Source organism: Muntiacus reevesi, chromosome 5, assembly GCF_963930625.1.
Source record: "Muntiacus reevesi chromosome 5, mMunRee1.1, whole genome shotgun sequence".
NCBI lineage: Eukaryota > Metazoa > Chordata > Mammalia > Artiodactyla > Cervidae > Muntiacus > Muntiacus reevesi.
The window spans coordinates 37,925,078-37,949,595 of NC_089253.1; the positions used below are offsets into that span (position 1 = coordinate 37,925,078).

The 24,518-nt window shown below is 56.7% G+C and overlaps 2 protein-coding genes across 8 annotated transcripts in view; one reads left to right on the forward strand and one right to left on the reverse strand.

Annotated features, from left to right (window-relative positions):
* The first annotated feature begins 5,830 nt into the window (after positions 1-5,830).
* LRRC10B (leucine rich repeat containing 10B) lies at positions 5,831-8,804 on the forward strand. 2 transcript variants are annotated; one of them, XR_010663350.1, is made up of 3 exons: positions 5,831-5,964; positions 6,129-7,754; positions 8,072-8,804. XR_010663350.1 is itself a non-coding variant. In XM_065936597.1 (2 exons), the coding sequence occupies exon 2, from the start codon at positions 6,822-6,824 to the stop codon at positions 7,698-7,700; it is 879 nt and encodes a 292-aa protein (XP_065792669.1). In that variant the 5' UTR covers positions 5,831-5,964; positions 6,129-6,821; the 3' UTR covers positions 7,701-8,804. The 2 variants fall into 2 exon arrangements, 1 of the variants encoding a protein (XP_065792669.1); XM_065936597.1 differs by having other exon boundaries at positions 6,129-8,804.
* A 5,354-nt stretch (positions 8,805-14,158) lies between these two features.
* SYT7 (synaptotagmin 7) overlaps positions 14,159-24,518 on the reverse strand; it is a 60,327-nt gene continuing 49,967 nt past the window's right edge. For all 6 annotated transcript variants that reach the window (XM_065937465.1, XM_065937463.1, XM_065937461.1 and 3 more), the window contains 5 exons: positions 22,149-22,419; positions 18,997-19,166; positions 18,241-18,355; positions 17,533-17,732; positions 14,159-15,411 (listed from right to left, as the gene is read on the reverse strand). In XM_065937465.1, coding sequence (XP_065793537.1) covers positions 15,307-15,411; positions 17,533-17,732; positions 18,241-18,355; positions 18,997-19,166; positions 22,149-22,419 — 861 coding nt within the window. In that variant the 3' untranslated portion in view covers positions 14,159-15,306. The remainder of the gene's footprint in view (positions 15,412-17,532; positions 17,733-18,240; positions 18,356-18,996; positions 19,167-22,148; positions 22,420-24,518) is intronic.

The following is a 24,518-nucleotide window of genomic DNA, read 5'->3' on the forward strand; positions in this document are numbered from 1 at the left end:
GGCTGGTCCTTGGTGGTCAAGGTTGGGCCCTGAGTTTATAGTCTTGGAGCAGAAGATTGGACCTATACTTGGCCACAGATCTAGGAAGGTACTAACATATGGGCAGCAGTCAGCTGTGACCACTATGGCCTATTTCGGAAGGAAGTGCTCAGAAGTCATTTTGGAATGTGGAACCTACTAGAACCATTACTTTGGTCAAATTTCCATCCACAGTGTGGAGGCCAGGCCCTGGTCATTGAGTCAGCCTCACTGTCTTGGCCATGTTGCTCCAGCTCCTGTGTCCCTGGGAGAGATAAAGAGGGTTTGTGGAGGTGGGAGTGGCTACTGAATGGAAAATGACACTCTCAGCTTTCAACAGACCAGGCGGGTCACTCTCAGAGCTCTGGTTTCAGGTGAAAATGATCCTCAAAGGTATGTCTAGGCTCCAGTTTCCAGGGAGCCTGGGGAGCAGATGCTCAGAGACTGAGGCTGGGCTAGCCTTGTGAGTCTTGTGTGTCTAGAGAAAGGTTCTGGGCCAGTGAGGGGCCGGAGACTACCTGGAATTTGCTAATAGTCAAACCCTGAGCCCAGATCACAGCCCTACGGGCCTCTTTGCTTGGGTCTCTCCAGCTTCTTTTGGGGTTCCTAGACTTCTAGGAAGAGAAGGGGACGACAGGGGGTCAGATGTTTGGATGGCATCACCGACTTGATGGTGATGCAGGAGTTGGTGATGGACAGGGAAGCCTGGCATGCTGCAGTTCATGGGGTCACAAAGAGTCAGACACGACTGAGCAACCTGAACTGAACTGAGACTAGCACTATGGGTTCTAGGACACCCCCAGTTGGGCAAACACTGAACCCCAGGGTCTGGAATCAGAATCTCCAAACAGGGCAATCTTGGAAGTTTTTCTGCTGTTGGCAGAGTGGGAGCAAGCGTTTGGGCATCCTGGTGGTTCTTCTGATTTCCCACAGCCAAGAGGGGCAAGAAGATACAGTGGGAGGAGGCCTGGCTCGCAATATAATGGGTTAGGTTGGAATCCTGCTTTTGCCCCTGACCAGCCGTGTGATCTTGATCAAGCTACATAACTTCTCTGAACCTGTGTTCCTCATCTGTAGGGCAGGGGTATCTAGCACCTGCCTGGCCAAGGTGTGAAGAAAGGTAAATCAGAAAACCTGGAGGTGCTCAGTAAATGGTAACCATCATCATTTCTGTGGCCAAGAACCCGGATGGGAGGGGTGTGAGCAGCACAAACTCCTTCCCCGTCTCCTCCCTCAACCCCACACAGGCCACACACATCTTTCTTGCTTGAAGCTGCAGCCAAAGGGATCTTGTGAAAATGTGTGTCAAATAGTGTCACTCCTCTGCTCAAAGTCCCCCAGGGAGCTCTCACCTGGGGTCAAAGCCAAAGCCTTCAAAGGAGGCCACGAGCCCTCCATGGTCTGTCCTGTCCCTTCCTCTTTGTCCTCATCTGTTGCTGAGCCACCCCCACCTTCCTCCGTGGGCATTCTGTGGCTCCAGAACGCCCAGGCACACCCTGCCCTGGGGTCTTGGCATTGCCATCCCCTCTGCCTGGAACCTATTTTCCTCAGACATCTGTCTGCTTCATTTGTTCCTCCTCCTTCCTGCCTTTGCTCAAATGCCATCCTGCTGACGAAGCCTCCCTGGCCACTCTGTTTTTACTTTCTTTTTCTGTTTTTCACTTTGATATTTATTTATGTGTTTATGTATGGCTGCATTGGGTCTTCGTTGCAACCTGCGGAGTCTTTCATTGCAGGTTCGCAGGCTCTTCTTTGGGGAGTCCGGGCTTCTAGAGAGAATCTGCATCTGGGATTAGTTGCCCCGACATATGTGAAATCTTAATTTCCTGACCGAGGATCAAGCCCACAGCCCCTGCATTGGAAGGTGAATTCTTAACCATTGGGTCACCAGGGAAGTCCCTGGCCACTGTGTTTTAAGTGGGGTCCTCAGCCCTCTCTTCTTATTTTAGCTCCTCTATAACTTGGCCATTGCCTGACATATTCAAATGCAGTTTGCTGATTATCTCCACTCATAGGAATGCAAGTTCCAAAAAGGCAGATTTTTTTTTTTCTCTGAGGTTCACATGCATAGCCATCCCCAGTGTCTGGGCATATGAGCAAGGGCTTCATGGTTGTTGAATGAATACCTGAATGATGGTGAGGACTCAAGTTCTGGTTAGTACAGATAAAGGGAGTGGGCCATGGTACAAAGGACATTGTCACTTTCCTTTTTGGCCAAATGAGGGAGTTGGACTAGACCCTCAGGCGATGGGGAACCATGAGAATTGTAGGTTTAGTTCCTGCCTCCATGAACTTTCCTGGGGTGAGGGTCCCTGGCTTCGTAACAGAACCTGTGATCTCCCAATGTACCAAGCACCCTCCCGGGGCTGGCATTTCATGGTTAGCTCTAATAGGCTCAAAGCCTTGCTTTCTAAGAACAGATGATGCCAACATTCCTTGATCTTATTCAAGTCCCAGAAGCCACAGAGGTCCTGGCTTCAAAGATGGGGGGTGGGAGGGGAGGAGGAGGTAGGGGGTTGGAACAGGGGATGGAGGGGTGGGAAACAGAGGGGTCGAGGCAGGGTCAGTGGGGCAGGGGGCTGGGGTGCTCATGGGGGCACAGGAGGGGCGACAAAGGAGACTTCTACATGTGCTGTTTTCCTTTTATTTAAAAGAAACTAGATACAAAGCAAGTGTGACACAACGTGAGCAACAGTTAGCGCTGGGTTCTGGGCACAGGGGTGTTTATCCCAGAAAGCTCTGTACGTTTTCTGTATTTCAAAAATTTCTTAAAAAAAAAAAAAAAAGAATACGGATTTGGAGGCAGGCAGGACAGTTCTAGCTCCTGACTAGGAATGCAGAGGCTGTTTCAGGGGGCCTGAGGGGCCTTTGGACATTTTTCCAGCACGTGTGGGCAGAGGGACTGGCTGGGGTCTGGGTGAATTCCTGGAGCTGTCAGAGCACCTCCTGGCTCCCAGGTTTCACTTTCCTGCCTTTCCAGGGAGTGGGGAAAGGCTGAGAGGCCCCGTGCTGGGGGTGAAGCTAATTCATTAGTGACGCCTCGACAAGGACTGGGCGCCCGCAGCGCCGGTGTGATTCATCAACACGATTGCCCCGCTGCCAGCCTGCGTGGGCCCGGAACGACAGTACATTTTACCTTTCCCCACTGAGAAGGGCCTGGTGGGAGGCGAAGGTACAGCATCTACTGAGAGCAAGAAAGAGACAAAGGAGAGGGCTGGTCCCCTGTACCCTGGAGCCCAGGAAGCTCTGCCAAGGCTGGGGCTGGGGTGGCAGGGGCTCGGGGGTCCCGCCGTGCTGGCAGAGCCCAGGAGGGCTGCCGGGTGCTGCAGCGCCAGCCCCGAGCATGTGGTGAGGGGGGCTGGCTGGGCTCCCTCCTCCACAGCACATGTTCCCTTGGGGAACCTGCTGGCAGGGGTGGGAGTGGCAGTAGGAGGTGGGATGGGATGGGGAGGCACTCTTTCTTGTCCCAGCTGCCTGGCTGGGTTTTCCTCAGCTTTCGGGTCTCTGAGGTGTCAGCTCTTCCTGGAAGTTCTCCCAAATGAGTAGAAGGGAGAGAGTTGGTTTGGGGCTTAGGGGAGATCCAGAAGGAGCTTGAAATCCCGCTGCCTGGGGCTCAGAATCCTCCTCCATCCCAGATCTGGTGTCTGCGCCCCACTTGTCCTCTGCCCGGTTCCTCTCCCTCAGCTCGCATCTTGCTAGTCTTCATTCCAGGGCAGTGATCCGAGGCTAGCTCCTGGCTCATGGCAATACCTGCTTCTGTGTTCCGCAGCACCTGTTCGCCCTGTGACATCCCTCGCCTGATTACAACTGCTATTGCTCTGCCCTTTAGTTCCTTTATCCAACACATAGATATCAAGCATCTGAGCAAAAGATGCCAGGAGCAAAAAAAAAAAAAATTGTACACATGGAATAATTCCATTTGTATGAAATTCAAGAGCAGGCAAACCTGATCCATGATGATGGAGGTCAGGATCACCGTTGCCTCTGGGAGGTGGGGATTATCTGGAAGAGGCAGGTGGGAGGGAACTCTTGAGTGATGGAAATATTCCTTGATGTTTACATTTGTCAGAACTCACCAGGCTGTATACTTATGGCCTAGGCATTTCACGGTATGTAAAGTTTGCCTTCATCTTTTAAAATGTTGACAATTTTCATTGAACCACTAATATGTGCCAGACCCTGTACCAGCAGGGAAGAAGACAAGCGTGCCTGCCCCGCCCAGCCTACATTTCAGGGGTTGTGGTTTTCATACTCTTCTTGCACCGGCCACTGCTGTCTGCCCTTGGACTGGCCTCCTGCCCTGTCTGTAGTGGGGAAAAAAATGGGGATGGGTCAAAGGGCAAGAGGTCTGTCCCAACAGCCAATTATCTTTTTTTTTTTTAACTTGGCTGTGCCAGGTCTTAGGTGCAGCATGCAAACTCGTAGTTGCGGCATGTGGGATCTAGTTCCCAGACCAGGGATGGAACCTGTGCTCCCTCCATTGGAAGCATGGAGTCTTAGCCACTGGACCATCAGAAAGTCCCCCCGCTGGTTATCAACACACGATCACACCAGTCGAGAGGGGAAGGCAGGATGGAGGAGGTTTGGCGCCTGCAGACTTGACTCCCTGGCTGTATTCTCTCATCACTCTGTGACCTTCAGCAAGTTGCTTAATCCCTCTGGGGCCACTTTCCTCATCTTTCTCATGGAATTAATAACTATCAGAATTAGAGGCTTTGCCATGAGAAAATTCATGGTCAGAAGTGGAGCCATTTCCATTTATTGGAGTGGTACATGGTTAAGACTACTCCAATAAATGGAAACGACTCCACTTCTGACCATGAACTTTCTCACAGCAGAGCCTCTAACTGTGATGACAAAGGTGTTCTTAATCCCATAAGTACATAAGTGGGGCTTCCCAAGTGGCGCTAGTGGTAAAGAACCTGCCTGCCAGTGAAAGAGATGTAAGAGACATAGGTTCGACCCTTGGGTTGGGAAGATCCCCTGGAGAAGGAATTGGCAACCCACTCCAGTATTCTTGCCTGGGAAGTCGCATGGACAGAGGACCCTGGCGGGCTACAGTCCATAGGGTCACAAAGAGTCGGACATGGCTGAACACACACACACACGTGGTTGAAAACACAAGTTGGAGAGGCAGTCTGCCTGGTTTTATTTTTATTTATTATTATTTTTGGCCAAGCAGTGAGGCATGTGGGATCTTAATTCCCCAACCAGGAATGGAACCCGCGCCCCCTGCAATGGAAGCGCCAGCCTTAACCACTGGACACCCAGGGAAGTCTCCTGCCTGGTTTCAAATCCCAGCCACTAGCCAGCGGGGTGACCTTGGACAAGTCACCCGTGCATGAGTGCATGCTAAGTCACTTCAGTCGTGTCTGACTCTGAGTGACACTATGGACTGTAGCCCAGCAGGCTCCTCTGTCCATGGGACTTCCCAGGCAAGAATACTGGAGTGGGTTGCCATGCCCTTCTCCAGGGGATCTTCCTGACCCAGGGATCGAAGCTGTGTCTCCTGCATCTCCTGCATTGCAGGAGAATTCTTTACAGCTGAGCCACCGGGGAAGCCCCCGGCAAGTCACCCACTCATGTCAAACCTCTCTGAGCCTCAGTTTCTCCATCTTTAAAATCGGGGCTGTGAGGGTACCTACCTCATAGGTTTGTGGCAAGGATTCAACGCAATGCTTTTAGTACAGTGCTGGGCACATGACATGCTGGCAATAAACCAGAGGGAGTGTTTTTGCTGGCAGCTCTAGCAGGAGGGCTTGGAGTAGGAGGGGAGAAGTCAGGGGCAAAAAGGCTGCTGGTGAGAGCGTGTGCAAGAGGAAGCGTTACAGAACGAGTGTGGTCACCGTTGGTGGTGCTCAACGGCGCTCGTGTGCTCCAGTCCTCTGTCCACTGCAGTCACCCACTGACCTTGAGCACAGCTGGAGGAACTCGGCAGGAGAAGGGGTGAGTGAGTGCACTATCCCGGAGCCTGCAGCGCGCAGAGGGTGTACCCGGCGGGGAGGGGGACGGAGCCAAGCTTGGGTCCCCGCCAGATCCTCAGTTGTGACCCACCCTGAAAAAGCCCAGAAAGAGCACTGTTCTGAGTTACTCCCCTAACGTGACCCTAGCGGGAAGACTGGACGCACGCCGCTGGACACGAACGGCGGGCACTGAGCTCGCCTCTCAGTCTCTCCTGGAGAGCCACTTGTCCAGAGTCCTGGGTCGCGCTCCGGCATTTCCTCAGTCCTTGTTTCCTTCTTGGACTTGGAACTCTGGGCGTCTACAAACTGCACACCAAACGGCTCGCTGTGGCTGGAAGCGTAGACAGCGTCAGTCGTCGGACTTGTGTTGGCACGGCGCCAGGCTTGCGGGGTTCTTGGGTTCCCTGGGTTAGTGCTGTCTCCCGGGCCCGACGGGTGGGAAAGCGGGCCGTGGGCCGGGGCTCCAGAACCCAATTCAGCTGCACCTTGGCCCCGCCCCGCACTCCTTCCACTTCATTGGCAGCGGCGCGCGCGTCGGGGGTTGCCAGGGCGACGGGTCTCCAAGCTGAGAATCCGCGCTAACCCGAACCAGTCGGCCTCCAGCCGAGGGAGCGGCGGAGGCCTGAGGGCGGGCGGCCGAGCGTGGCGCGCCGCGGCGGGGCCCCAGGGGGGCGCCTCCTCCCCGCCCGGCACGGCCCCCCTCCCGGAGCAGGGACAGGCCGGGGCGGGGGGCCCCGGAGCCAGCGCGGCCTCGGCCCCGTCTAGGAGGCCCGGGGGCCGCCAGGGCGGGGCGATGCCGGGCGGCGGCGGCGGCGGTGGCCCCGCCCGGGGCTGGTGACCATGGGCATCGCCGAGTCTACGCCGGACGAACTGCCGTCGGACGCCGAGGAGCAACTGCGCAACGGCGAGCAGCAGCTGGAGCTGAGCGGGAGGCGGCTGCGGCGGCTGCCCAGCGCCGTGTGCGCGCTGAGCCGCCTGCAGAAGCTGTACGTGAGCGGCACGGGGCTGCGCGAGCTGCCGGAGGAAATCGAGGAGCTGCGCGAGCTGCGCATCCTGGCGCTTGACTTCAACAAACTCGAGCGCCTACCCGACGGTCTCTGTCGCCTGCCGCGCCTCACGCGCCTCTACCTGGGCAGCAACCGGCTGCTGGCGCTGCCCGCCGACTTCGCGCAGCTTCAGAGCCTGCGCTGCCTCTGGATCGAGGGCAACTTCCTGCGGCGCTTCCCGCGGCCGTTGTTGCGCCTGGTGGCGCTGCAGTCGCTGCAGATGGGCGACAACCGGTTGCGCGCGCTGCCCGCGGAGCTGCCGCGCATGACGGGCCTGCGCGGCCTCTGGCTCTACGGCAACCGCTTCGAGGAATTCCCGCCCGCGTTGCTGCGCATGGGCCGCCTGCACATCCTCGACCTAGACCGCAACCGCCTGGGCGGTTTCCCAGACCTGCACCCGCTGCGCGCCCTGCGCGTCTTCTCCTACGACCACAACCCGGTCACTGGCCCCCCACGCGTGGCCGACACGGTCTTCCTTGTGGGCGAGGGCGCCGTCGAGCGCATGGCTGAGCGCGACGAGCCCACGCCCCGGCCGCCGCCCCGGCGCCCAGCGCGGGCCTTTGAGGATGAGGAGGAAGAAGACCTGCTCATAGGGGGCGGTAGCTCCCGGGCTCTCGGGGGCCCGGGGGACGGCCTCCGCGCCCTGGAAGCAGCTCCAGGACTGGGCACCTGAGCCTGTGCTTCGGCCAGTCTGGGGGGAAGGGTTCTGCGAAGGTTCATGGGAAAGGTGGGTCCCTACTTGGGGGCAGAGGAGGGGTCAGTTTGGGTACACTGACAGGGACAGGCAGGCCTGGGTGCCATCTTCAGACATTCCAGGGTGATGAGAAAACTGCCTCGCGGCTGGTCCCTGGGCAGTAGTCAGGCCAAGAAGTCCCAGCTCCGTCCATCCATCGCTCAGTCTGGCCCCTGACAGAGTCACTGACAACCCAATAAAAGCACCAGCTTCTTCCTGGAACCAGGCTCACCACTGACCACGGAATCATCTCCTCGGCTGCGTCTGGATGCCCAGGGCCCCCACCTCTGACCAGAGTTTGGATCTTCTAGGTCTGCCCTTCCTGGCGCAGGAGCCGCTACCTCTGGGGTGGACCACATGCCTGCATGAGGCAGAAGTTCGAACAGAAGGTCTGGCCCAGGGGCGGGGGGCTTGGAGCTGGAGCCTGTGCCCAGGACAGACAGGTGTGGGAGCTGGGGGATGGGGATGAAACCCCACAGCTGCCCTTGCCCCTCCACCAGGGCTCATGGTACATACCTCCCTCTCCAGGCTTCCTAAATTTTGTGTGGGGAAGGGGAGGGGGTGGGGGTGCAGCCAGAAGGCCAGGTCTCTGCCCCTGCCTTTTATTCTGTTCTCTTCTCCCAGCTTGTGTCCGGAATCTTGCTGCAAAGAGAACAGGCCCTCCCTTCCCCACGGCCTGAGGCTTCCAGCTGTCGGGTTTGAAAAGAAGCCACTGTGCCTCCAGGGCCTCCTGCACCCAGAGAGAGGCTCTCTGCTCTGGGCGGCTGCTCCTGTGTAGCCACCGCCTGGACTCTCCATTCCCTTAAATGGGCAGCGTCAGGGTGGCTGGCAGGGCGCGGGGCAGGGGACGAGCCCTGTGTGCCTCCTCTCCGTCACCAGGACAGCCTCCAGGGGGTGAGGAATGAGGCTTTGCTCTGCAGTTCCCAGGGTCAGATCTTTCCCATCTGAGCAATAATGGGAGGAAGGCCCAGGGCCAGGGCCACTCAGGGACACTGTCTGGGGCGGGGGCCCCACATGGTGGTGTTTTCTTTAAGAAGAGAAAAAAAAAAACACAAAAAAACTGGCTGTAAACATAAATTATATTTCTTGGAGAAAGAATGTGCGTTTCCCACATGCCTGTTTATTTATAAGCCCTGGGAGCACTGGGTCCTGCTGCTGTGGGGACTCTGGGCTGCCCCTGGCACTGCCCTTCGTCCATGTGCCCCAGCTCTGCGTCACAGTGGCCCCAGCCAACTGTTGTGTCCTGTCTGGGGCAAGAGAGCTTGTCTTCAGTCACAAATGGCTTTGGCTGCTCGAGTCTGCTCTTCCGTCTGGCTGTTTCTTTCTGCCACCTGGCCACTGCCCCCCACCCCCAGCCTCCATTCCCCGGTCTTTCCAGCTTCGTTCCTGACTCTTAATATATTTTTGAATCTCAGGCTGGGCTGACCTTTCTCTATTCTTTCACTGGTACTGACCCTGTTCCTCCCCATCTGTGACTATTCTTCCCTCCTTCCATCTCCCTGGCTCCATTTTCCTCTCTCTGTTTCTTCCTTTTAGTCTTTTTTTTTTTTTAAACTCAGTCATTACTTTCTCTCCTCATTGTTAAGGGGGGGAGGGGGAAAGGTTAAATAGTTTTTTTAAAAAAGAGAGAAAATTGTAAAACCTCAAACCTAGAGACCCATGTCCCATGAGAAGATGCTGCCAAGCCACCATCACCATGGCAACAGGGATAATGTCATATGAGGCCCAAAGGTCAGGCTTGGCCCAGCAGCTCACTGGCCACTGGGCTGGGCCTGCGGATCAGGAGGCCAGGGATGGATCTGAAGGAATCAGCTTGGGAGAGAGTGGGGAAGACTAGAGGCTGCCTCCTTCTTAAGGAAGAAAAGGAACCTGGAGTTTGGCTGCAGACTGTGTCCCTCTCAGAGACCCTCAGGTACCACGTTCGCCCTGTTGAAGTTCCATCAGAACCGGTGGTCCCTCCCCCCGGCCCACCTGCTCCCCACCCCCCAGCTGCCCGTGACTTCTCATTTGTTGCCTTGGAGGAGCAGAAAGAAAGGGAGATGATTTTTATAGGGGCACTTGTAACAATGGCCAGGTCAGTGGTTCCCCAAGTTGTTGGGGGGACAGTCAGGGGTGGGTGGATCGTGGGCAAGCAGGGCAGGGAAGCCCCGGAAGAGTTCAGTGTTAGTGCCAGGGATGCAGGGCAGAGGCAGGCTGTGGGGATGGTGATGAGACAAGAGCAGAGGCAGCAACAGGCCCAGGGAGGTAAGTGACTTGCCCATAAGTGGATGTTAGGCCTCCTAACCCAGTGCAATCTGAGCCATGGCAGATGCTACCTGCCTGTGGCTGGTGGTCAGGTCTGGGTGTGGGAATCATAGCCTCTCTTCCTCTCGGAGCCTCCCAACAGCCAGCCCTCCCAGCCAGCAGAGCGGCAGAGACTGGATGTCTTCCTGGATTCATTACCACCATCCCCCTCTTCCCGCTTCAGAAAGCAGAACAGGGTGCTCAGAAACTGGGGGCCCTGCCCACAAGCACCTCCCTTGCTTCCAGTGCCATCACATGGGCTTGCTCAGCCTTCGCCCCAAAGCTTCCTTCAGACACCGGGGCACTCTTGTTCTCAGAATGGACATTTATTAGCACACCCGAGTGTGCCACGCAGAGCATGTATTCAGACAGAGGTCCCTGCCCGGGGGTGGGGCTCACAATCTAAAGGTGACACAGCACACACACACAGGACACAGACACGGGGAGCGGGGCATCTTCAAGGGAGACAGGTGGGCAGCGAGCCACGGGGGGGCATACAGCGCGTTCAAGCCTTGTCCTTCTGGCTGTCTTTGTGGGGGAGGGAGAGGAGAGCGGGATGTGGCCTGAGACGGCCTTCCAGAAAGCAGCGGAATCCAAGAGGGACTTGCAGGAGAAAAAGACCAGAGGGCAGTGGTCCCAGGCACAGGGAAAGATGGGGGAGTCTCTGCAGGCAGGGATGAAGAGAAACCGCACGAAGTGAAGGCAGGAGAAAGACAGAAACACAGGAGGAGGGAGGCTTGGAGCCCATGGCAAGGGGCTGTCACCTCTGCCAGGCCGAGCTGTCCTGTTTTTTAGCCTAGTTTTTCCAGATCGAGCAGAAGTCCTGGCAAGAACTGCTTGTGAGGCTTACTTACCTGACCCTAGGGCTCCCTCCAACCTCTGAACCAGAGACATTTAAACCATATTGTCAGTATGGGGCAGAAGGGGAGAGGGCGGGCAGCTTCAGGTGGGAGTACTTAGTGCAGAGTGAGGAGGAAGCTGCCAGCCCCAGGCGCAGGGGAGCAAGAGGTGAGGTGACCCCTCTAGTAGGAGTGGGCAGGGGCCAGCAGGTGGACACACGACCATGGAGGGCTCGCCTTGCCTGTGAGCCCATACAGGTGTAGCAGTTTCCTTCTGAAAGCACCTGGAGAGCTGCCAAGCCTCAGTTTCCCCTGGGCTGTGTGCGGGAGGGAAGGAGAAAGGGCAGGGATGGTTATTGCTCTTCTGTGGATGGAGGGAACTCAGACCAGGAGGAAGGAAACAGCTAGCCCCGGGGCCTCTGTGTCTACTAGGGCCCAGCTTCCTAGGTCCACCAGACTGGGACTTGCCTTGTGTTTTTTTGAGTTGAGACTTTTCTAATCCTAAAGGATGAAACCAGAAAAGGGTGGAGAGAAGACTCCGGTTCAGGCAACAGACCCAGAACTCCACAGGGAACACAGAGAGGACACATTGGCCTGAAACCACAGTGACCCTGTTGGAGTTCATGTTGATGGTGGGGAAGGCGAAAGGTCTCCCTTTGGTTTGTCTCACCTGCCTTGGAGGGTGGTGAGGGTCCCCTGGGAACTGTGGGGAGGGGGTGTTGGGCTGGGTGAACTAGAGGGGCACCCTGTAAGCCCTAAGGAGACTCCACTCCCAATAAGCCTTGCTTTAGGCTTGATCCAGGGGGTATGGCTGCTTCCTGGCTTTCTGGGTAGCTGGTGGGTTCATACTCTCAACCTGAAGATAGGCTAGAAGGGCCTCATCAAGTGAAGCCGAATCCCAAAGATGACAGGTGAGGGGAGACTTGGCCCCAGGCTCCCCATCCCCATCCCCCACTTCCTTTTCCCCTGGGAGATAGTGGAGGGCTAGGACCCACGGAGGAAACAGCCAAGGCCCTACTTTTTCACGATCCTTTATTAATCAGAATGGGCCTTGCCACAAAAAGCAGGGCACATCCCCACAAAAATATGATTTTGCAAAGAGGAAATCTTGCTGGCTTAGAGGGTGCATGTGGTGGAAAAATTTTGTATGTTTTTTTCCCCCCTTTTTTTCTTCAGTTTTTCTTCATTTCTCTTCGCTGCAATTTTTTTTTTTTTTGTGACAGTGGGTTTTTGTCGTAGGTTTTTTTTGTTGTTTTGTTTTTTATAAAACACTTGCGCTCAAGGACTCAAACACAATACAAACAGAAACCACCAATGCCCACCCCTGGGGCCCCAGCAGGACTGGGGACTCTGGGGACTCCCCTTGGCTTTTTGTGTGGCTGTTTTCCTTGTCCCTTCCCTGGCGTCTAGCGCCAGTGGGCAGGTGCGGGGTCCTGGGGCAGGTGGAATTTATACAGCAGTTACGTGGGGTGATGGTCACAAGAAAGAATACCTGAACAAGATAACGACTAACTCTAGGGTGCCCACAAAGATGGTGGATGACGCTCAAGAAGGGCGCAGGGACACAGTGGAGAAGAGATAGGTGGGCCCAGGCCGGCCTCAGCTATCCCTGGAGGCTCTGTGCGGGGAGGGGCAGGCGGGCCTTGCCTTCAGGCGGCGGTAATAATACTTTGCTCGCGGGTAGCACCTTCAGAATCCTCCTGCCTCCACCCCCAGGTCAGGTGACGGCGGCCTTACAACCTCCCCCATGAGGTAGGTGAAGTATTATTACCATCATTTTACAGATGGGGAAACTGAGGCCCCGGGAGTGTGGGTGATCTGTCCAAGGTCCTGGGATGGTGACAGGGCACTGCCCTCCCTCCACCCTCAAGTTCCCCCTCTCTCTGTTCCCTAAAGCCTTAGACCTCCCCCGCCCTCACCCATACCTCCCGCCTCTTCCCTTGCTAGCCCACCTTGCCCTTGACCCGCCGCTGGCCACCCCTCCCCCGGCGTCCCAGAGCTCAGGCTGCACGTCGGGGGTTGGAGAACCCCAGGCGGGGTTCATGGCTGCGCGACCCTGGGTGCGGTCAGGTTTGGAATAGGCAGGGCCCGGTGATGCTCCCTGCATGTGATTGGCTAAGAGCTTCGTGGGCGGGGCTCGGAAAACGGGGACCCAGTTGCCCCGCCCACTCAGTGCTAGTTGGTCCAATTCCCGAGAGCTCTGTAGTAGGCAAGGGGACCCGGGGCGGGGCTTGCTCTCCTACCGGCCTCGGGGTGCAGGGGCACAGGATTTGAGGGCGGGATGGAGGCTGGCAGAGCCCCTCCGCTTCTCAGAGCTTCCAGCAGCAACCTTTCTTCGCTTCCACTGTCTCCGGAGCCGCTGCCCTCCCTCCCCGCTGGGGGTTGGTTCCCCGGCCTGCCCGATAGGGGCCGTGCCGTGAGGGCAGACCCCCATTTTAAGCAAAGCTACAATATAGAAAAATTGGGATTTACAAGGAATGTGTGTGACTACTTGCTTTACGTTAGCACTCTTCACTCTACAAAATGATTCGCTTACTTTGTATGATATTCCTCCAGATCCTTGGGGTCAAGGGTAGGGCCGAAGGCGTGAGAGTTTATGTTAAGAAACTTTTGATATGGGCAAAAATGTGAGCAGAACGCTCAGCTCAAAGGGAAGTCTACTTAAGGAACGTGGTTCCCAACTGCCCATGCTTTTGCAGTGCGAAGTGGGGGACCTTTTCCAGAATCTCCTTTCCTGGGGTGTCAGACCCATTTGGGGGTAGAGCCTTGGTCCTAGGCCTCGTCCACAGACCGTGGTGTGCGGGCGCCACCTGGCGGCATCTTCCGGGAATGTCAGGCGCAAGCGCGCGAACCACGGGATTCGAAGGCGGTCGCCAGCTCTCTTGTATCAACACCGGGACCCACGTGGGAATGAGGGGGCTTAAGCAGGGATCATCCTGAAATCTTCTCTCTCCGTGGGGCTGCCAGTTCTGGTCTCTGCAGCCGCGGAGGCAGGGAAACCACAGCTTCTTTGTGGGGGAGGAGGGCAACCTCAAAACTCACAGAATCTGGGAATGCTCTCTGCTTCCTCTGCCTGAACCGAGGGGTAGAAGGAGCTGCTCTGAGGGACCAGGGGCGGTGGGAAAGGTGGGAGGACAGCCCTGGAACTGTTCAAGTGATGCAAGAACAGAGACCACGATGGAATGAAAAGGAAGGTCTCCGAGCAGGGGTGGGGGCGTGGGGTGGGATGGAGGAGAGGGGGGTGTGGGGTGGGATGGAGGAGAGGGGGGTGTGGGGTGGGATGGAGGAGAGGGGGAATGTGTGTGGCAGGGAGGTCTGCAGACAGAGAGAAGGAAGGGGAATGACGCTGGAAGGCGTGGTGAGGGCTGCCAGTGTGGCTGGGATGTGACAACTAGGACGTGGGAGGGTGTCTTTGGATGGGGATGTTAGGGAAGAGAGCTAGTGGGGACTTGGGACCCCTGAGACAGGAAGGAGCAGAGGTGGAATGTGATATACACAGTGGGTGCCTAAACGGCATGAACGGATGCTCAAGAGATGACACTGCTGGGGAGGGAGCCAGTGGAGAGCTCTGGGGAGGCGGGAGGAGAAGGACAGAGCCCAGGTCGCAGCCCAGCTCCTCTGCCCCTCTTCCCCACCCCCCTCTTCCTCCATCCCTGCCTCACCCCATCCCCCCCTCACCTGCCTCTCCTCTCCCACCCCCTAGCTCTGCGCCTTGACTTCTCAAGCCTCCAGCTCGCCTCGGATCATGAAACCCCCGTTCTCTCTGCATTGTCTTCAGCACGTGGGCCCCAGGGACACAGGGAGCGCGTGCTGCCACCCCCACATGTGCACGCACACACACACATTACACACGCACGGTGGATACAACACAAGTACACAGGGCTGAGGCTCCAGGACCCCCGGAGCAGGCTATATACTATCCTCAGCATTCAGGGCCCAGCCGGCTCCTGAAACTGCCCTGGAACAGGCCTCTCTCTCGGTCAGGCCAGGCCGGGCCAAACGCCTCGACCTCCCCTCTCCTGGGCCCACGTTGGGGGCGGGGGAGGGGGCGGCCTTCCTCCACTCCAGGCGCTGCCTTAAAGAAAACGGGGGGACCGTGCCCACCTGGCGGGCCTCTGGAGGGATCTGCCCTCTGGCTCTCAAGCTCACCTCCCCGCTTCTTGAGTATCAGCAAGTCAGGAAGGAAAGGGGCAAAGCAGGAAAATGGCTCCCAGAGCCCCTCCCCCAAGCTGGACCGGTGGGGAATGGGGCTGGTGCTCCCTAGAAGCAGGGCCCGACTGGTTCCTGGGACCTCTCCCTAGCGGAGCCCTCGGCATCCTTCCCTCACCCGTGGCTGGGGGGGCCAGGCCGGGCCTTGTGCATAAAGTGGTGAGGGCGTGATGGGGACCCGGGCCCTCGGCCCCCTGGGGCTCCCTTGGCCCCACTCAGGCCTTCAGCTGGTGCCACTGGGCCACAGGCTGCCGGGGCCGGGCGATCATGTCCTTCCAGTGCTTCACCTCCCCGGGCCCACTCTTCCAGGACAGGTAGATCTGGGGAGAGAGGGAAGAGGAGGCGTTAGTGGCACCCTCTGAGGCCCTGTCCCTGCCCCCACTGGTGGTGACACGCCATGTCCACGGTGGCACCCTAGCTTGTGATCGTGGGGACCCTGGGGGTCTCTGCCTGCAGAGGCCCCTCCTCTCCCACCCACCCCACCCCACCAGCCTGACCTATCTTCCTTGTTATGCTTTCCCTCGGCAGCCTGGGCGTGCCTGGCCCTTAAACTCCCAGCCAGTTTCGTGGTGGGAGATGGATGGGGATGGAGGCAGGATTCTCCCACGCCCTTCCCCCACCCACCTGCTGGGTACCGTCTAATTCTCCTTACTGACAGACGCTCCCACACTTCATAGGCACTTACTACCTGCCAGGCGCTGAGCTAGGGACTCTGCGTACACAGATCATCAAATCCTTCCCGGTGAGGCAGGTATGTGATTATCCCCATTTTACAGATGGACAAACTAAGGTGCAGGGAGTTAAGAGACTGACCCATAGTCACAGGATTTATGAGTGGTGCAGAGGGATTTAAATCTAGGTCTTTGGGGCTTCATTTGTTGTTGTTCAGTCACTCAGACGTGTCCGAGTCTTGGAGACCCCGTGGACTTTATAGTATTATCAACCTAATCCTACCTGCCTCCATGTGAGAAGCTTCACAGCCTCGGGGGGGCTGTGTGCGTGGTCCCCTGGCTAACCTCAGCCTTGTGACTGTTGGTTAGTTCAGAGTATAGGGCTCCCTAAGTTACCTGGGCCAAAGGGAGAACAAATCCACCTTTATCTCGGTTCAGCCAGCAGAAGGTAGGACTCACCCAACTCCAAAAGGCTAAGCTTGAGAAAAGACTGAGCTGGTGAACGAAGGGCTCAGCCCTCGTGGTCCCACTGGGACGTGGGTGATGCTGTCCTGGGGACCCGTCCCACCTGAGACCACAGGTCAGCAAGTCATACATACTCCCTGGGCCTTGCTGGATGGCTGGCAGGGCCAGCTCGCCTCTTTGGGGCCAGCTGCTTCCCTCCCACCCCCAATAGCTAGGTTCTCCATTTCTGTCTGTCTGAGGGGTGCCTCCACCTCGGCCCCTTTCCCTGTGGGTGCCCAGGCCACTTCCCATTTCCCTCATACCGGGCCATCCCCCTGGGTGACCCACACTCTCCGCTCACTTGCTCCTGGCATCTTCCCTTCCCCTGTACCTACCTGATCAGCTGACTTCCTGCACTGTTCCTGGTCAAACCTCCATGCCTGATTGGACACCCGTGCCCTTACTGGGAACTTTTCAGTAATAACCTTCATTACGATAGTAGCTAACATACATGTTCTATGTGCTGTGTTAAGCATCTTGACTGTGTTATTTAATCCTCCCAGCACCCTGTGAGGCTAGGTTTGTCTTACGCTCATTTCAAGAGGAAGAAATGAAGCTCATAAACATTATGGCTGTTAAGAGGTAGAACTGGGCCCTGGATCCAGGGAGGACGACTCTCAAGCCCACACTCTCAACACTAAGCCATAGCCAAACAAAGGAATAGACATTTCAAAGTAGAAGAGAGATGGATTTATGGTACAGAATTGCATCCCGGAAAAACTCAAGGCCAGGCATGGACTTTCGGTTAGTATATGATAAAGAGAGGTCAGTTTCTGCAAGAATGTCCACATGCCTCAGGCGGTTCTTACAATACCCTGCAAAGCTCCATTTTGCAAATGAGAACCCTGAGGCTCAGAGAGGCAAGGTCCTACAGCTGTTGAAGAGCAGAGGAGGGAGGAACCGAAGCCAGGTCTTCGGTGCCTGACTACAGCTCTCAACGCAAGCCCCAGGCTGCTTACCCTCTGCAGGCAGAACCCAGGGCAACACTGATTTACTTTGTCAGAGGGTCCTGCCCAGAAAGCCCTCTTTGGGGAACCCAGGACACTTTTCCCTATCATTTCCTTCTTTCCCTGCTCTTCCAGTGGTCCGTCCTGAACTGATGGACCCATGGGAGGATGCTGAGGGGCAAATCTCGACCAATCCTCTCCTTTTCAGATGAAACAGACAGACTGACTCCCTCTCCCTCCTGCTCTCCAGCCTGCGCTCACTCACCACCCCGGCAGCTCCTTTTAAGGACACACCCTTGCCAGGCGCTCCTCCTCCTACCTTGCCAATGACGTCATTGCGGCTGAGCTTGTCCTTGTCCATGACGGTGATAATGATGGTCGTCTCCCTCAGCTTCTCCGTGGGGATGTCGAAGGCAAAGGACTCGTTGAAGATGGGGTTAAGGTTCCTCTTCATCGTCACCGTCTTCTTCTTCTCCACCCGCTTGTCCTTGTACATCAGCCACACCTTCACGTAGGGGTCTGGGGGACACCAAGGGGAAGGGTCAGAGGAGCGGAGAGGAGAAGCTGGGGCAGGAAGGGCTGCGCGCTTTCCCTGCGGGGTGAGGAAAGCCCAAGGAAGAAGCGGGGTGGGGGGGCCTGGGGCATCAGCAGATGGAGGAGCTGCCAGTGGCTGTAGCCATTGCCCAGTGCCCTTCTGGGAACACAAACGGGAAGACTGAGAGGCCCAGGTCTCACTCGAGGTCACCGATAAGACGTGTCGGAGCTGGGGCTAGAACCCCAGTACCCCCACCGTCATGTTCACTTTCTTCCCGATCCTGAGCAGGGCAGAGTTCAAGATGATGCTGACCCTGAGGGTACTCCAAAAGCCGCCACCACGGCTCTAGGTAAAGGCGTGGGGCCTGGAGGTGGGGCCTGGGGGTCGGGGGTGAAGCCCACAGCCAGGACCCTGCTGTTCACTTCCAGCATGACGCGTGTGCACCAGAAGCTCCCTGGCCCGTCCGCCCCTGGCCGTGAGAGGCGCCAGCACCTGACGTGCCCCCGATGTCCATGGCTTTGAGGTTCCGGGCTTTGATGATGTTCACGATGATGGAGTTGGCAGAGGGGTTGTAGCAGAGAGACAGGAGCAGCTCGCCTCGGCTCCCCTGAGGGGGAGAACAAGAGGGCCGTGGGGACCAGGGGACCCTTCCCCTTGCACCTGGGTGCTTACCCACCCCCTCTGTCACAGCTGCATAGCGGGTTTCCCTTCATCTGGCAGGTCGGGGCCCTGCTCCCCAGGCTCTCTATCACCGTCCAGTCTCCCCAAGTGCTGAGCACTGGTACTGGCCTTGAGACGGCTGGTGGGAATTCGGGTCTGCCAGGCCCCGCCCACCCACCCCGCCCAGAACCCTCCTGATTCCCTTCCATTGAGGAGGGACTAGGACCCCATCTGGACTTCCCTGGTGGCTCAGATGGTAAAGAACCCCCCTGCAATGCAGGACAGGAAGTGTAGGTTCAATCCCTGGATGGGGAAGATTCCCTGGAGAAGGGAATGGCAACCCACTCCAGTATTCTTGCCCGGGGAATTCCATGGCCAGCCTGGTGGGCTACAGTCCATGGGGTCGCAAAGCATCACAGACTCAATGGACATGAGTTTGAGCAAACTCTGGGAGATAGTGAAGGACAGGGAAGACTGGAGGGCTGGAGGCCATGGGGTTATAAAGAGTCAAACATAACTCTGAACTGAACAACAACCAGGACCTCGTCTGTTAGCTCCCCAGCCAGGGACCTGCATGTAGGGCCTTACACTCCCATCGCTGCATGGCTTCAGATCCTTCCAGAAGGTCTGCATCTGGGTCAGGTCCACCTTGTTGAGGGGGATGGACACCTCCCCGATGGGGTCGTTGCGGCTGAAGCGGTCATAGTCCAGAACCTGGAGGTAGAGGACCCTCTGCACCACTTTCTCGTAGGGGAAACCTGGGGGCAGACAGCGCCGGTGAGGAGCAGGGCGGAGCGGCCACAGGGCGCCCGGGCGGGGCAGCACTCCGGGGCAGGAACGTGTGCACTCAGACCTCCCTGAAGTGTCAGCAAGGACCATCTCATCTGTCTCCCTGGACAGTTCTGTGAGGTGGATGGTATCATGTCCATTTTACAGATGAGGAGACTGATGCTCAGATGGCTTACATTATCGGCCCAAAGTCCCACAGCTAATCAAGAGCAGACCATTCATTCACTCGTTCATCACGAGTCCACCCTGGCGGCCGGGCAGTGGCCCCCCTTGCCTTCTGGGCAGTCCTGCCGCTGCCAATCATCCCGAGACAAGCCTGGGCATGTGGCCCTGCCTGAGATGGCCCCAGCTGCCAGAAAGCAAGACCCAGGAGGACACAGGACAGAGGGAAATGGCAAACGTGGAGAAACAGCACCAGACACCTGTCTCAGGACTCCGCGTTTTCGCCCTCGCCTCCCGTGAATGCATCAGCCCGTCCTTCCGTCCTTCCGTCCTTCCTCAACAGAGCAGCAGCATCCCAGTCTGCACTGCCACCTTCCTGTCCAAGCCACTGGCACCTCTTGCCCAGACAGTCACAAGAGTCTCCAAACAGCCCTCCCTGCTCCGTGAGCTTTCTCCTAGAGCCCATTCTCAACACAGCAGCCAGAGTGAGCTTTTAAAAATAGAAATCACATCATGATACTCTCCGGCTTAAAGCCTTTCAATGGCTCCCAGTGCACTTAGGATAAAAGCCTGGTGCCCTGCCTCGGCTTCAAGTCCTTCTGTAATTTGGCCCACTGTCCTCTCCCAGCTCACCTCGTGACCGCTCTTCACTCAATGACTGGGCTCTAGCCACCCTGCCTTTTTTTGCCCTGACCCCACCAAGCCGTGTCTCAGCCTATCCTCTTCCGTCAGGTCTCAGCTTTCTTTCCCAACGTCCCAGAGGGGCTCGGATCCCCTGTTTTATACACTAGCCCGTTCCTTTCGCAGCACTTATCACAGGCTGCACTAGAGATTTATGTTTCCTTGAGTCTGGCTTTCCCAGTAGGCTAGAATTTCCAGGAAGGCATCTCTGTCCTCAGCCACCACCGGATCCCAGCGTCTAACACCATTTCTGGCATGCTGTAGTAGGCACTCGATTAAATATTTGTTAAGTGAATCAATCATTGAACAAATGCCCGTGAAAGGGCCTGATGGAACAGCTGGAGTGTTCTGGGCTGGAACAGAACCTCAGGCCAGAGCGGAGAGCCAGGACAAGGCGCTGGGACAGAATGGAAGATACTTGGGAGCCAGAGGAAGGTCTGAAGCCTGAGTCCGTCACTGGGCTTTGGGAGGCTTAGTAGGAGGAAGAGCTGACCTGGGAGGGCAGGGGGTGTGGGCCAGCCTGGAGGCCTCAGGTGATGCGATCCTGAACCAGGGTGTGAGCAGGAAGGAGAGAGAATACTTAAGATCTTGGCTCAGCTGGTGGAGAAGATGAAGGGAGAGGAAGAGTTCTGCAGGATTCTAGTGCCTTCCACCAAAGATGCTATAAGCACAGAGTTGCCTCTGATAGGAGCAGGTGCACTCAAAGAGGAAATTCTTTGTCCCTTGAGACTCCAGCTTCTGAATTCTTGAGAGGGGGCCCACCCATATCAAGGGGGGCCATGGGCTGTGTCTTGCTCACTTTGGAGTACCCCGGGCACCTGTTCAAGTGACTTTGTTTTCGCCTCACCATGCAGTTTATGGGATCTTAGTTCCCTAACCAGGCATTGGACCCCAGGTCCTTACCAGTGAAAGCATGGAGTCCTAACCACTGGACTTCCAGGGAATTCCCTAGGTGACCTTTGGCATCTGTTTTGGTGAAATGCATGCGGACAAGTGTTCTGGAAATGTTGAAGGCTCAAAGAAGTCCCTGAACCTGAGTCAGCTCTCTTCAACACCAGTCTCCTATCTGGAAAACTCCTATTCATCCATCAAAATCCACCATGAATGACCCTGCCTCTGAGAAACAGTTTTCAGTGTCACCAACAGGAGTTTACATTGGAGTCTTGCAGCATCTGCCATGCAATGTGTGGTTTAATTATCTACACATCTGTGTTTTCCAAGGAATGCCTTAAGGGTCATAATGGTGCCTCATTCTGTACCCTCAGTGCCCAGGACAGTGCCCAGTCCATAGGTGATGCTGGATAAATGTTTGCAGAAGGGATCAGTGGATTGAGGCTCTGCCCTTAAACGTCACCCAACCAGCTGGCCACCTACACCAGCAGACAGCTGAGCCTCTCACTGGTTATGCTGTCTCTAAACGGGACCCCATGCAGAACTGAGGACCCCATGCAGAACTGAGGAGGGGAGAAACAAACAAGCATCCACTAGCTCACTCTGAAGGAATTATTTAATGGGTGAGCTGGCTGTCACCCGGCCAAAGGGAGCTTAATAAACGGATATGAAGTGTTTTCTGGGTGTTATGAGTGCTTTTACCATTCGCTGATTTTGTTTAATCCTCACTATTATCTTCATTTTACAGATGGGGAAACCATGGCACAGAGAGGTTCAGGAACCTGGCCCAGGTCACACAGCTAGCAAGCAGCAGAGCTGAGATTTGAACTCAGGCAGCCTGGGCCATAGCCTGGGCTCTTATTCCCTACACTATGGTCATTGCAGGTGTTCCTCCTCTGGATCCTGCGGTTACCTCCCCCCCTGCCTGCATGCCTGAGGATGGGTTCTGGGTCCAGGCAGTGGCCCAGCTTTCCTCCTTGCCCCCTGGCTGTGATGCTGACTCCACTCAGCCCTGTAACCTCATTCCAGCCGGACATGAAATGCATCAGGGTAACTGGGCTGAGCTACTAGGTGTGTGTGTGTGTGTGTGTGTGTGTGTGTGTATCTGTACAAGTGTGTTTGTGCATGTGGTCATCTATGTGTGTGTGTGGCTGGGCAGTGCGGGGGACAGCCAAGGGGAAGAGGGGACTCTGGGGGCAGGGGCGGCACGGCCTCACCTTCGAAGAGGAAGGTCTCGTTCCAGTGGGGGTTCAGGTTCTTCCGCTTCACCTTGGTCTCCAGCTTGTGCTTCTTGTCTGGCAGCAGGTAGATCTTGACGAAGGGGTCGCTGGTGCCGCTGAAGTCCTTGGCCGGCAGCTCCTGGGCCTTCATGATCTTCACGGTGAGCGTGGACTCCTGGAAGTTGTAGCCGACGCTGAACTGGATCCGGCCCAGGTTCTCTCGGCTACAGCCCTCGTGGGCCTCGTCCTCCTCGGAGCCTGGGGAGAGCTGGGGGCAGGGGAGAGGCAGGCAGCGTTGGGGAGAATTCTGCTTCCCCGAGGACCCCTCCACAGCCCAGTGGGGCCGGGAGGTCCCCCTGTGCCCAAGGCCGGCCCAGCTATGGAGAGCTGCCTCCGCCCCTGCCCCATCACCACGTGGGGTTGGTGGCGGCACCTCTCCTGCTCACAGTGAGGATGCCAAGGCGGAAGCCAAGTGCCTTGACCAGGATCACACAGGGAGAGGGGGCAGAGCCAGGACAACCCCTGAACCCCAGAGCCGTGTGCACCCCACTCCCCAGCCCCAGCCTCTCCTCGAAGCCCCGGGTCTGCCCCCCACCCCCAGCTTCACCACAGGCTGCTTCGCCTCCCCTGGTGCACGGGGACCCCAGTTCCCTCCTTCTCCTTTCCACCCTTCCATCAGCCCTACGGGAGGGCCCCCTGTGAAATACACCAACGCAAAAACCTGGGCTACAAAACAGATGAGGGAGATTGTTCTCATCTCAAAAGAGTTTACCACGGCATTTCTTTAGAAAAGAACTCTCTGGGGTTCTGAGGATAAAGAGATTTACAAAACGAGAGAGGTGAATTTTCAGAAGCAATGTCTATTTGTGTAAAGCGGGGACATGCAAAGTGCAGATTCCCAGGCTGCATCCCTGGGGAGCCTCCTGTTTTGGGGGCTGGGGTGGGCCTCGGCGGCAGTTTTTCCGTGCACATGACAGTACTGCGCCTGAATGGCTGCAGAGGAGGCCGCACCTGCATTCGGTCCTCATCCCCGGGGCTGGCTTTGGCTGGGCCAACCCAGCAACCAACAGACGTGGCGGGTGGCATGGGTGTCCCACTCCCCGAAGGAAGTCGAAAAAGTGGAAAGTAACTGGGGGAAGGTCTCTCAGCCAAGTGTTCCCAGCCGTGGTTGCTCAGTGGGGACACCTGGTTAGGTTTCAGAATCCTGTCCTTCCCCCAGCCACCTGCGTCCTTCCCCGGGTCCTATCCTAGATCCCACCCCTGACCCAGGGATCCACACGGTCCAGGCATTCCTGTTTCTGGGCTTCCCAGGTGGTTCAGTAGTAAAGAATTTGCCTGCCAGTGCTGGAGACCTGGGTTCGATCCCTGGCTCGGGAAGACCACCTGCAGAAGGAAATGGCAACCCACTCTAGTGTTCTTGCCTGGAGAATCCCATGGACAGAGGAGCCCGGTGGGCTACGGTCCATGGGGTTGCAAAAGAACTGGACATGACTCAGCAACTGAACAATAACAATTCAAGCGTCTGAGGTGATTAAGAGCCAGGGTGGGGCCCAGGGTACCACATTTAAGACAAAACTGCTGGAACTGGTTTGATTTCCCTCCTTCCCCTGCAGGAGACTTTTCTGTGCCCCCTCCTTCCTCCTGGAGCAGCCCCAGGCTCTGAACCACTATCTAATACAGGTGACACGAATGGGTATGATGTGCACTGACCGCAGCGGAAGTCTCTTACATCACCTTCTTGCTGAATCCTGACAACAGCCGGGAGAGGTAGTTATGACCACTCTCTAGCTGAGGACCACTCTCTAGCTGGCTTAGAGAGGTTAAGTCACAAGTCCAAGATTGCATAGCAGTATGGATTCTCTCTGACTTGAAAGTCCACTCTTTCCACCAGAGCAGGCCCACATCCCAGGGTGATTTTGAGACTCTCCCACCATCCTCTCTCAAGCCAGTGTGTGGACTCCCCTGCCGCAGGTGAGAGGCACCCGGATCATACCAACAGTGACCACCCTGGGCCCAGTCCTGTTTGCTGTGCCCTCAGCTACTCCCTCCAACTTCCCGATGAAGCAGACACTGCAGGGCTCTGGTCTGGTTTGGGGCACAGGGATTACTGCCTCAAGCAGCCTGTGACTAAGTGATGAGCCAGAATTCGAACGCAGGTCAGCGCTCAGCTATCATGAATGATGCCCTTCCAGCTGCCCTCACTCTCACACTCAGATCCAGTGTCTGGGGCTTCACCAGCCACACCCCTGGTCCTGCCTGGAGGTGGGAGCAGGGCGGAGCTGCCCCCCCTGCTCTTCTCACAGTGGAAGTGGGTCCCCCCAGCCCCACCCCTTGGCCGGATCCAGGCAGCCCTGTGCAAGCTCCATC

Coding starts and splice junctions, on each gene's coding strand:
- LRRC10B (XM_065936597.1), top strand. CDS start 6,822: ATGGGCATCGCCGAGTCTACGCCGGACGAACTGCCGTCGGACGCCGAG.